The following is a 13,499-nucleotide window of genomic DNA, read 5'->3' as shown; positions in this document are numbered from 1 at the left end:
AACTTTTCAAAAAGATATAAAGTCCCTAAAGCAAAGAAATATTAGGGCACCAATTGGTCCCAAAAAGCATTCCCTAAAGCAAATCTCTAGTCGTAAATGACTAAATGTATATTTTGTCATCTCCTAATTATATTTTTGAACAGCTAGAGGCAGCAGAATCTTCAGCAAGTATTCTTTTTAGCTATGTTGCACTTAAACGGATACGGGGACGGGGACGGGAAACGATAATTTTTATAAGGTACAGGGACGATAAGGGTACGACATATAAAATAATTTAAAAATTATAAATATATATAAAAAATCATAAATAAAGTCAAATATCAAGACTCAAACCACAATATTAAGTTTAGAACAGTAAAATCCATAAACAAACCACAATATTAAAATGTCAAATTTCAAAATTCAAACCACAAAATTAACTCTAGAATAATAAAATCCATAATCAAATCATAATATTAAAGTGTCAAATCATAAGACTCAAAACCATAATATTAAGTCTAGAAAAATATTAAACCCAAATTAAACATTGTTAACATCTTCTGAGATTAACTGGCTCTCTAAATCCAGCTCATCAAGCAAGAGTTCGGTAAACTCTAAATATCCAACATCTCCCAATGAATCAAAAGCATCTCCACCAACATCCCACATCTTGGTTTTCTCATCCTCATATTGACTAGAACTCTTTGATAAAAGATGAAGATTGTAGTGGATGTCAACTAAATCTTCGACGCGACTCAGATTAAACTTATTCCTCCTAAGTGAGTAGATAAAAGAATAAGTGCTCCAATTTCTTTCACAACAAGAGGATGAAGTAGGTTGTCCAAGCACTTTGAAAGCCAACGATTGGAGCAATGGAATTTCGACACCAAAGTTAGCCCACAAAGATTTCGGATCCGAAGAACACCTCTTTGTAAGAGACATCAAATCTTCAAAAGGCCCGAGCTTAAGTGAGAAACAAGCAAATTCATCCAAGACTTTGTCATAATCATCATCATTTGGAAATAACCTACGAAAACATTTCATTATCTCTCAAGATATTTCACCATCTCTATGAGGAGCAACTCTACAAGGATCCTCGTTTAGCCAACCATCATTATAAAACCTTTAACATATTAAAAAGAAAATTACACATAGCATCAAAGAACTAGGAGTTGAAAATATAAATTCAAAACTAAAAAAGTTATGTATATACCTTGGATATAGTGAATAAACTAGACAATGAAGATGAGTATAACTCTTTGTCCAACGAGCTATAAGAATCTCATAAACAATATGATAAAAAGAACTAAAGTTTGTAAGATGACGTTTTTCCTTCTTGTAAATTTCACATTTCACTTTCTCAATCATGGAATCCCACAACTCGTATACCAAATGAAGACATGACTTATCAGTGTCGAATACTCTAAGTATGTCATAGATGGGCTTTGTAAAAACAATGATGTAAGTTATTTTATCCCACCAATCATCACTCACAAGCTTTTCTTTCACAAAGTTTGCTTTCACCATGTCATCCTCCCTATAAGAATTCCATTCATCACTAATGGCCATTGCTTGAAGTCCCTGCTTGATGAGCTTAAACCTCTTAAGCATCACAATGATCGAAGCAAAATGAGTATCGGCAACTGAAAGTAACTTAAGAGGACTAAATCTTTGAAAGATTACCAATCTCATGTTGTGGTTCATGATGAAATTCTTGATTTGTACGACATCCCCATGAATATCAGTAATCCAATAAATATGAGGATACATGCTCTCAATAATCTCTCCTGGCCCCTTGCAATTAGTTGCATTGTCAATAATAATCTGCACCACATTTTGATGACCAACCTCATCAATCACTTCTTTCATCAAATTTGCAATGAAAAAATTATCTTCGACATCACCAAAACAATTCACAACTTTAAGAAACACATGCCTATTTCCAGAAGTAGCCATGAAATTAATGAGAGGCTTTCTTGTTGGATCACTCCAACCATCACACACAATAGTTAACTCTTTTTCTTGCCATGTTGCTTTAATTGGTTGCAAGAGCTTTTCAACATTATTTTTTTCTTGTTGGAGCAATGTGGTTCGCAATTTATTATAACCAGGGGAACATAACCAGGAATATTGTGAGTTGCAGCAAAAGTGAAAGCCCTATGATAATGAGGATTTCTAGAAAGATTAAAGGCCAAACCACCGGTGTAGAACATTCTTGCAATTTCTTCATCTAATTGGGCTCTCATATTCATGTCGAATGATCTAGCAAGAGGTGACAAGCTAGGTTTTCTCTTCTTAGAAGAAAAATCAATATGAATTCCAGCTGAAGATTGAGAGGGCAAAGAAACTTCTCTAGTTACTCATTGTTTCTTTATATTCTCCCCACTCTTCTACCAACATTACCATTTCAAGTTTTTCATTTGTAGTTACCTTTTTTCAAATTGCAACTCATTCACCTGAAATTTGAAGCAAATGTGCCTTTATCCTAGTATAGCTTCTATTATGAGTTTCGCCGCAAATGTTATATAAAAAATTCCAAGTTCCTCCAACAGTCCTTCGCTTTTCTATCTTTGTCACATAATTCCACAATAGAGATAAATTCTCATTTTGGGACGATGAAATTAACTCACTCCCACTATTACTTCCAGTCTCACTACCACTTTGAGATGTCATATTTATACTAAATTAATATGTTTACATTAAACAAAAAGCATAATGAAACAAATCAATGAACACATAATGAAAATGAACTAAATAATTTAACAACATAATTAATTGATGAAGCACCAAACTGTTTACACCAAACTCTAATTTCATCTCGTAATGAAGCACTAAACCCAAAATATTTTTAACAACAATAAATAGTTAAACTAAATAATTTAAAATTATTTTTTCATTATATTTTTCAATCTCCAAACCCAAAGTGCTTCCCATTTCTCATGCCTTCTTTTGATGAACACAATTAGGAATGCAATGGAGTGAGAGAATAAATTTTGTCATTGTTTAATAGTTTGTACATTATGTTTTATTATCTTAATAGTTTGTACATTATGTCGTATTATCTAAAGTTACTACAAGTTTGTACATTCTGTTCTATACTTCTATTATCTTTAAATTAAATCATTAACTAGAAATTCCAAAAAGTTGAAGAAATAGAGATGGGGTAACAACACATGTTGAATCGAGTGGTTAAAAACTCAATCACTCTTTTGTTGGATTTCAATTTAGACAGATAAGAGTGAAAACATTGGGAGACTTTGAACTCCAAAATAAGATTTCACCCCAACTCTAAACTAAACTAAAATTAGAACCCAAAATAATTAAATAAGCACCGATTGAGAAAGCTACTTACCTTGTTTCAGTTTGGAACTTTGGGTGCTTCACCTTGCTTCACGGTTTCCTTTGTAAGCGAAGAGGAGAACTGGACTGGAGAAGTGTAAATGCTAACAGCTAAGCACCCCGATCAAATTAGGTTTTATTTTATTTTTTAAAATTTTTTTAATGCAAAATGCCAAAATTGCCCCTGAGGACGCATGTGATAGTCACATACTGTCCCCGAAACGTCCTCAGATCCCGATTGACCTTCCCCGAGATTTTTTAGCCTTACCTTGCCACTGTGGCACGACCCCCGTATGCCCCCGTGCTGGGGACGTATTGGGTACTTGAAACGGGACTGGTATGCCGTCCCCGTGCTACGTAGCTTTTTAGATAAATAAAATCAAAGTCCCAAAAAAGAAAAGAAATATGTGAAGCAAATGCAGGTTCTAACCTTCGTCGTCCCGAAAAAAGGTAGAGGAGATCCTTGGGTTTCAATCATCTTAGGAACTAGTAGGTGTATCTTTCTTCCAAGCTCAGACTTCAAATTGTGGCCCTGTTGCGCTTTTGGGTTCAATGGCTTACAAGCTTGAGAATTGTCGGGGGTATTTTTTTCTGAAGATCTTTCTAGACCGATGTACCGATGGCCGACACTGCCTTTATATGAGAGAACGGTTGCTAGTTCGGCTCGACGACGTTGAAGACCTCGACGATGTTGAACGATGCTTTATTGTAGCTTCGTGGGTAGTAAACGCAGAAACCAAGTAAAGAAAAAGATATGGAAAAGGTTACCCTTTGGGTAATTGGAGATAAAAGACATAAATGTTGTGGCGTTTTCAAATTACAAACGCCACTAATGTATTTAAAATTGCGGCATTTTCAAATTACAAATGCCACTAATGTTCTTAAAATTGCGGCATTTTATACAAATGCCGCTAATGTTATGAAGAATTGTGGCATTTAACAAAAATAACGACATTATATATGTCTATTACAACATTTGTTCCTAAAGTACGAGTTTTTGGCGGCGTTTTGAAAAAAAACACTGCTATTAAAATTTTGTGGCGTTTTCGTTGTAAACACCACAATATGTATAAACGTAGCGGTGTTTATTCTCAAAACACCACTAAAAACGCCGCTACAAATTTGTTTTGTTGTAGTGACTATACGACAACGGACGGATTGAAAATGATAGGAAAGAACCTCAATTCTAATATCGTTACCAACATAGCCAAAAAACCAAGCGGCTAATAACCATATCAACATTAGATTTAGTGATCTGAGTCTCAAGAAAGACACAAATGTCTGAATGGTTATCTCGAATATATTTCTTAGTAACCCGAAGGAAGTTCCTGCTACCATATCCCCGTGCATTCTAAACAAAGGTTTTTAAATCCATAAAATAAAAGGGGAAGGGATTGCCAAGAGGCAAGGGATCATTCAACCACGGTCGATTGGCCATTTAAGTCATTGTAAGGAGCATTATTATCCAAACTGGGAACCAAGTTAATCTGTGGAGAAGAGTACAATTGTGGCGTGTGAAGAATCCGGCCAGGGTCAGGTGGAACTGGAGGTTCGGTAAGGCTTATATTCATGGGTTAAGCATTGTCGGTGGTAATATGCATGGGTGATTTTCCGGAGGAAGGAGCTGAACCAGGAACACAAGGGGCTTCATTCGGGGCAATCGCAACAGCCATATGATTTGTGGGGTTGAGAAGGGGTCGATTGGGGTGGTTTTCAGTAGTAGTATTGCTCGTGCAAACTTTCGAGGTAGAAGTTGATGATTGGGAAACAGTGATGTTCATGTTTTTCTGGCCAAGAATTGTAACGAGAGGCTTGCCAAGAGAAATGGGGACTTTTCCTTTTCCTTTTGAAGGATCATGCAACGATTTAGGTTTTCCTTGTTCGAATTCACAGTCAGTTTAGATTTAGCACCAGATGTTGACTTGGGTTGTGGAGAGCTAGGGGGTTGGATAGGTTCAGTTTTGGAGAGGTTAACATGCGACGGGGCTTCGACATTTGATAATGGCGTAAAGCGAGATGGGGGAATCTCAGGTTTGGATTTGCGAACATTGGACAGGATTGGCGTCATTTTATTACAATATTTAAGAGATTGTAAATTCAATTACATCTAAGCACAATTACTTCGAATTTAGAAGTTAAAATTCTAAATAATTTAAATACTACTATAATTTATACTTCAAAAATATAATTCATAACTTAGTTTAATAAACAAACAATATATAATTACATCCCTAATATCAATGAAGAAATAATAACTTAAAGAAATTTGTGATGTAATATGAAAAGGACAAATAGCATATCAGAAGTGTAGCTAATCTGCAGAAGTCTTTTCTTTGATACAACTATAAAGTTAAGCAAAAAATATTAATCACAATTAATTGTCATCTAGCAAAAAGCACATATGTCTGTACCTTTAATTGTCAACTAATCATCCAATCAACACTCAATGTACCACGTGCTCAAGATTCCTTATATATATTCTTATATATAATATTAGATTTTATCACACATACGGTATTATTAAAATAAACCATTTTATATAAAATTTTTAATTTTAAAAAATTTATTTGAGAATGATTATAGGCGAAATAATGAATATTTTATATAAAAATCTTAGCTAAATATAAATTTGGTTTTAAAATTAATAGTTTTTATTTTATTTCAGAATTATACAAAAGGGTAAAATGAAAATATACTCATCATAATAATATTGAATATTATTTAGAGGAAATAAGATATTTATAATTTTTCAATTAAATTAATATCCTATTAAACTTATGACACCAATTCAGTTAAAAATTTAAAAATAATATAAATAAAAATTGTTATATTAATATATATTCTCATATTTATATAAATTTTATTAATAAATATAAAATGCTCATATGTTCATGTACTTTTTTTAACGCCAATATATCTTTTTCATATCATATAATATTTTTTCGTATGATATAACGTAGAGAACATTACCATATCTAATATATAATTGATGGTAGGTATATAGAGGGTACATTTTTTTATACGTTGAATCAATCAGATCAATATCTGCTTCAAACCTAAAGTATTATCAGGGCAAGGCATAGTGGAAAAGTCATTGAAAGTGAAAGCATTTTGAATTCACCAGTTACCCAAATATGAATTACTTACTCAGTTGTTTTAAATAATAATTATTCACAAATATGCAGTTGTTAAGGCTGATTCAGACAGAGATTTCGAAGTCTGTGATGTGTACTGTTGGGTTGCATGATTGAGCAAAACTATTAGAAATGAAGGTCGGACTGTTTAACATGTATTATTGAAATGATGAGCTTTTATTGTACAGTGCAATTACTTCATTCAATGTCACGGCCAATAAAACTCAGCAGCTGGAATAAATTTATATAAGGACTGATACCAAACATTATTCTTCATGCCGGTTTGCCTTGTCTTTTATATACTGGTCAAAATTGGGGTTTTAAGACCATATATACCAACTATAAATAAATAGATTAATCATTATTAAATTATATTAAAATTATTTTATTAATTATTATAATTTTAAGAATTACAAGAAGAATATTAGACTTTTGATTTTTATTATAAAATTAATTATCATGAGAGGTGACAAACGGGTCATTTGGATCGGATTTAGTTTGGGTCATTTTGAATCGGATCATTTCGGGTTTAGATTATATTCAATTTAATTTTATTCAGGTCGGATCCGATCTGGTTCGGATTTAGTTCGGGTTTATGAATATTAAACTTTTGATTTTATTATAAAATTAATTATCATTGATTGTTGTTAAAAAATAATCTGACATATTAAATTAATAATTAAAATCTCATTTAATTTTTATTTGTAACTAAAATTTTATTTTTGATATTTTAAAAATTTTCTAACTAATAATTCTATAAATTTTAAAATTTATTTTAATATATATATATATAGTAATTTATAATTTTTTTAAAAAAAAGTATAAAAATATCTTTTAAAATTATAATTGTAATGCGATTGTTTTGATATTTATTATCTGAAGTTATTTAAATATTTACTTGCTTAAAAAAATTAATTTTACTTATTTAAATAAAAATATTATTATTTATACATGGACACTAAGACCGCCTTAGTGTCAATGTTATAATTAATTATTTAGTGTGCAGTTGTTAACCCTGTGTTCATATTCTAATAACATTTATTTGTCTCATTCAGTCACTATTTAGCCCACGGTTTTAGGCATTGTTAGTGGCTCTTGGATATTTTAGATAATTAGCAAAAAACAAAAAAAAAAAATCGGTCTAATCTTAAATGTCTTTTCTCCAGTTTAATACAGCAATACGCTGGAGCTAAAACAAAAGAAAAATCTTAGAGATTTGAAAAGAGATGATAGATTCCATTTTAAAGCACTTTCAGATAATCAAATACATATCAAGTGTGATGACTTGTGATCCAGTACATATAATTGAAATCAATACATTATTGTACGTCTAATGATTTTTTGGCCATCTTTTATATTAACTAGAGAGTTTTATATTTATAAGGTAAATGTTGAGATTCAAACTCAGATACAAGATACAATGATATAAATATTTTTAATCATTCGGTCAATTAAAATATTTTTAATTTTCTGACCACTTAATTCTTCAAAAAAAAAAATCAATTCTTAATTTTTTTATTTTTTAAATCTTGAATTTTATTTTTTTTAAGTAAATTGATTGATGAAAAGGTAATAAACATGTTAAGTTGATATCAATTATTTTATTTTTTTCGTTTTTAATATTTTTATAAATTCAAAATTTTAAATAGTTTAAATATATTTTTTATAATTTTAAAATTTTTCATGTTTTAATTTTTTAAATATTTTTAACATTTTAAATTTTTATTTTTAATTTTGAATTATTATATAAAAGGATAAATAGATGATACTGATATTGGTAAAAATTCAAAATAGTTGACATTAGATCAATTTATTAAATGAAATAAAAATTTATGAATAAAATATTTTTAAAAAAATAAAGGGTTAAAATATCATTAGCCCATATATTTGTATGTATAGATTCATACTAAAATGTATAATATTATGATTATATGTATGTATGCGTGCATACACTGATACACACTAACGTGAACTCCCTCATTTATGCTCTCTAGAATTATGTTTGTTTCCTTAATAATTTATCAAATTAGATAACAAATAACTTTAATTTGTTTAATTAGAGTTGTCGCTTACATATTCATTTAAAGATTTAAGTAGAATTAACATCGTCGAATCAGGTGATTCTCTCAACGAAAAATTTTAAATTCAGGAAGTTCAGATTCATTCCATTATCTCTTGTAATGTCCTTGTCGGTGGTTATTTTATTTCTACCTCACGCTTCATAGGTACTGTACATGATAAATCATTGCAAATTCTACTTGATGGATGTGTACTCACTGTTTTATCTAAACTCCTGTTATAGAATTTCTACAGCTACTTATTGAGGATATTTATCCATTTTTTGTTATTTGTGGGTAGTGCTGAAGAATTATCTTGTACCGGCTTCGTTTGACACCTTCCTTTGGTCATACAGAGTCATACCTTTGCAAGGCTGAGATCTTATTCTCAGTGTGTCTTGGTTGTTGTGACTGATTATTCTACCTCCAATTTTGAGTTTCAACATAATGGATTTGGCGTTTGGCAAGTCAACACTGCACCAGTAGCACATCTGATGTAATTTAATAGTTTATGGCGTTTACTAAATCACATGGTTTGCCACCTTATCGCCTTATTTTCAAAAGCAAGAAATTGTTAAACTTGTTTCGGATATGCTTCAAGAGGACATTATTCGACCGAGTAGTATTCCTTCTCTCGTCTTGTTAGTTCGAAAGAATGATGGAATTTGTTGCTTTTACGTATACTATTATATCTTTAATGTTACCGTTATTCGTGATTGTTTTCTAATTCTTTCTATTCATAAATTATTTGATGAATTACATAGGATAATATTCTTTTCAAAATTAGATTTGTTATTCATCAAATCCAAATTCAAATCAATGATGTTGAGAAAATGGCTTTTCGAATTGTGATTATCACTACGAATTTTTTGTCATGCCTTTCAGGTTATAGTCTGCCATCGACATTCCAACGCGTTACGAATGACATTTTATATCCTTGTTTTCTTTAGCAATATTCTAGTCCACAACTCAACCAGGGAGCACTTGTAACATGTCCTTGTTTTTCAATTGTTACGTGCTTATCAACTTGTCACCAAACTTTCGAAGTGCATTCAAACTCATCATTTCGATGCAAGGGGTATATGTTTGATCGTGATAAAATAGAAGTCATACAATAATGGCCTCCCTAAAAAAACAATTAGAGATGTCCGTAGTTTTCTCAACTTAACTTAATATATGTTTAGATACGTTTGTTTCATCGAAAATATTTTTTGAAAAATAAATTTTGAAAAAAAAAAATACATTTCTGGAAAACAATTTTTAGTAAACATTTTTTGTTGTTTGGACGATACACTGTAAAATGTTTTATGTTGTTTGGTTAATTTTTCTAAAAATAAAATTTTGAAATTTATTTTTAATAAACGAGCATACATATATTTCATATTTTTTATTGTTTTAAATTCACTCAATCAAATTATTGTTTTAATATTAAATAAAAAAATTAGGGTTTTTATATATATAATTATGATTCAACTAATTGATTAAAAATAATTGAATAGGGTTTAAAAACATGTAATACCAACTAAACCTAATTAAAACAAAATTTATTTTTCATCCCGTTTCATATCTCGAATCATGGCGAATAAGGTTAGTAAGGTGAGTAGTTCGTTTGTAAGAAACTGCGTTACAGTGATCATCTTTAATATTCCAGAGTTTCTTCATCATCAAAATCTTTGGTTTTATTTCGATAAATACGGTGAGGTGGTCGATTCTTTCATCCCGAGCAAAAGAAGCAAAGGAGGGAGCAAGTCTGGCTTTATTCACTATACCAGATTGGAGGACGCGAGGAAGGCTATCAGATGTGCGGATAGATCTTGGATTCAAGGAAATAAAATTAGAGTCCTCATGGAGAGATTTCAACCTCGAGAAGCTTTTTGGAGAAAGAAGTTTTTGTGTCCAAATCCAGCTGAGGCCAAGAATAGAGTAGAGGCTGACAGTCTTTTATAGGCTCCCATTGTCGGTGTTGTTGATGAGGATAAGCTAATTACTCTTAGAGATTGCCTGATAGGGTGGTGTAGAAAATTTATGAAAATGAAAGATTTGGTCGCTATTATGCTCAAGGAAGGAATAGCAGGTCCGAAAATTATGAGGTTAAGCGGATTAGCAATTTTAATTATATTTGAGGATGAAGAGAGTAGGGATTTTACTCTATTTAACTAGTCTGAAGCGTTGAAGAACTGCTTTGAGAAAGTGGAAGTGTGGTCGGAGAATTTTCAGTGTAGCAATCGTCGAGCATGGCTTTCGTGCAAGGGGATCCCTTCGTTTGTGTGGAGTCATTCCATATTCAGAAACATTGCTGAGAAATGGGGAGAACTTATCTCCATTGAGGAAGGGACTTTAAATCCAGGCTCTTTTGATATGGCTCTTTTCAGATCACTACGAGCTGTCAAGCTCGTGTGGAAGAATCAATCGAATTAAAATTTGGGGAAAGTATTATTACTGTCTTTGTGTCGAGTTTGAACCTTGTTTTAGCCCTGATTCTGTTTGGGTAGATTCGTCCTCGTTGGATTTGGTTGGTGCTTCTTCGTTAACCTTGGTGGAAGAGTTTGTTGATGTTTCTCCAGGTAAAGCTTATGAGAAGGAGGTTTGTGTTGGAATGATTTCTCAACCTTCTCTTGAATCCACGCATATGGAGGTTGGAAAGCAAGAGACTCGAGTTCTCTGCGATGGCTCGTTAGCTGGTGTTGGATCGTGGAGTTCAGTGGCGGAAAAAGCAGGTGAAGGCCCTCGTGTTGAAGAGTTATGGGCTCATGATATAATTCCCTAGAAAGTGCTTTATGGGGTTCCTGCGCATGTTTCACATTGTCAGAAGAGTGGTTCTTTTAATGCTTTGGAGGCAGTTTGTAGGAAGAACGTGGGCGATGAGGTGGAGGTGTGTGCTGCTATAGAAGATGTTGCGCATGCTACGAATGTGTCATTGGATGTGCTGTTGAAAAAGTGCTTTGTTACAAGCATGGGGCACTCAGTTGTTGCTCCCAAGACAAGGCGGTATGGGACAAAGGCGCATTTTTTTCCTTGTCCATGGAATGGCTTTTATAATACTTTTGAGAATATTAATTGGGCGCACGTGGGTTCAAGTTTGAAATTGGGTGCTACTTTACTAGGCAATGGTTTTGCTGGGACGATTGCGCCTTTGCATGGGATTTCGATCAAGGATGTGGAAGCATGTATTGGGGTTTTGGATTCAAATAGTGGATTAAAATTTTGGCAGTCTAAATCATCTTTCAATAGTATAAGGCCTTTGGACAGTCCGAGCACAGAGTCAGATAGTTCTGTTCATTCTAGTGAAATGGTGTCGACCAATAGGATTAAAAGGAAGCAGAATAAATTTGCCTCGCTATTAGGCATTCAAGACAAAGTCCTTTCGAAAGCTGAGAGAAAAAAAGAGATCGAGCGATGAAGAGATTTAATTTGTTGAAATCTGATATTAATTCCTCTGAACTTTCTAGTAGATCTCTATCAGACTCGGATTTGAAGAAAAGGTCGGCTGCTTATTTTGATAAGGAGTAACATTTTCTTTAAGGTAGAGTTTTGGTAGTAAGTTCGTTGAGGCTTTCCAGTCATAACATCTGCTTTGAGTTTTGGTGTGTTTGTCAGGTTTAGAGTGATGCCTAAGATGAATTAAGTCATGCTGCAATGTATTGACAAGCAGGCCTGGTGTTCCTGTTTCACGCTGCTGGTTTCGGACAGTCCATTACTGTTGTGGTTGCCTGATTTTTGTTTTTATTGGTTTTCGCTGTGTCGCTGTTTGGTATGTTTGGGTGTTTGTGTGTATTTGTTATGGGATGGGGTATGTAATGTTTGTTGCATTGTGATATCCTTGTACCAATCCTATACCACCTCTTGGTTCACTCTTTTTCCTACATTTAGGATTAGGGAAGTTTTTTAACGAGGTCCTTAAGGTGGTATACTTTGTATTTTAATACAAAGTACCCTCTTTAAAAAAAACAAAATTGAGAGACAATGATGATAACAAATAATATTATCTAAAGAAACCATAACATAGAGAGAAAGATGACATCTAAATAAAAAAATCAACTTTAAAATGTTAATCTATGAACAAAACATAGAACCAAACAATGATTCTTCAAAACATAAGTTTGAGATGATCATTCCTGATTCACGATAACCTGCTATAGAATAAGAATATATTTTCAGGCAGTTAGTTAGAGTAAACTGAATGGATGAATACAATTTCAGTTATGGAATATAATTTCATTCATTCTATCTCGTTATTTTGAATATGTGTATGATAGCATTACATACCAAGATTGATTTGGTTGCAACAATAATAGCTCACATAATCTGATTATCCCCGATTTAGCATATATGCTAACTATGATCCATAATATCCAATTTTACCACTCAAGTACTAATTTTTTTAGCACAACAATCGTTCCATAGCTACTAAATCAAAATCAACGGGACAAAACACTAAACACACATAATGGAAGCAATCAAAACATCGATAAAGTCCTCATTTCAAACACCAATCACATAGTAGTCGACCCAACGACCATTTCATATAATGACATCCACCTTTCATAGAGAATCGACAACAGATGAAGGACAGTTGCTCTCGTTGAGGAATCAAACCTAGAAAAGTCTAGACTCGAAGAAAGTGGAAGGATTTGAATGGAAGAAGAAGAAGATGATGGAGTTGTGAAAGATGGAAATTAATGGATAACTATCCTATCGAAACTTCCTAGTCACAATGAAAAGGCAAACTCGATAAATGACTCTAACTAGCCCTCTTAATCGCAAAGAACTTGAAAAAACTTAATGAAAAGAAGCTTCGAAGGCTCAAGTAATCAACACTTGCAAAGATAAACTCTCAATATATTGTATTCAAGAAAATATGTATTTACAAAGTTGAATGAAACCTCTTTTATATAGGAGAGGAGTTCTAAAAGTCCTAAATAGCTAATGAATAAAAATAATAATAAATTAAACATGTTCTATTCTAATTCCTAATAAATAATAATAAACT

At 32.3% G+C, this 13,499-nt stretch overlaps 1 protein-coding gene across 1 annotated transcript; it reads right to left on the bottom strand.

The window, feature by feature from the left end:
* Positions 1-1,029: 1,029 nt before the first annotated feature.
* On the bottom strand, positions 1,030-1,935 carry LOC120187742. Its single transcript, XM_039191381.1, has 2 exons — positions 1,193-1,935; positions 1,030-1,102 (listed from the first exon to the last, which is right to left on the bottom strand). Exons 1-2 carry the CDS (start codon positions 1,933-1,935, stop codon positions 1,030-1,032), a joined length of 816 nt encoding a protein of 271 aa, XP_039047312.1.
* Positions 1,936-13,499: the final 11,564 nt, after the last annotated feature.

This window comes from Hibiscus syriacus, unplaced genomic scaffold, assembly GCF_006381635.1.
Source record: "Hibiscus syriacus cultivar Baekdansim isolate YM2019G1 unplaced genomic scaffold, ASM638163v2 tig00113725_pilon, whole genome shotgun sequence".
Classification (NCBI taxonomy): Eukaryota; Viridiplantae; Streptophyta; class Magnoliopsida; order Malvales; family Malvaceae; genus Hibiscus; species Hibiscus syriacus.
Note: the sequence above shows the minus strand (reverse complement) of the source record. Positions and strands in the feature narration are given on the sequence as shown.

What these genes read in the sequence shown, in the direction of transcription:
- LOC120187742 (XM_039191381.1), bottom strand. Translation starts at nt 1,935, where the DNA reads ATGGCTACTTCTGGAAATAGGCATGTGTTTCTTAAAGTTGTGAATTGT. An exon ending in GTTTATTCACTATATCCAAG is followed by an intron (nt 1,103 to 1,192) that starts GTATATACATAA and finishes AATATGTTAAAG; the next exon opens with GTTTTATAATGATGGTTGGC.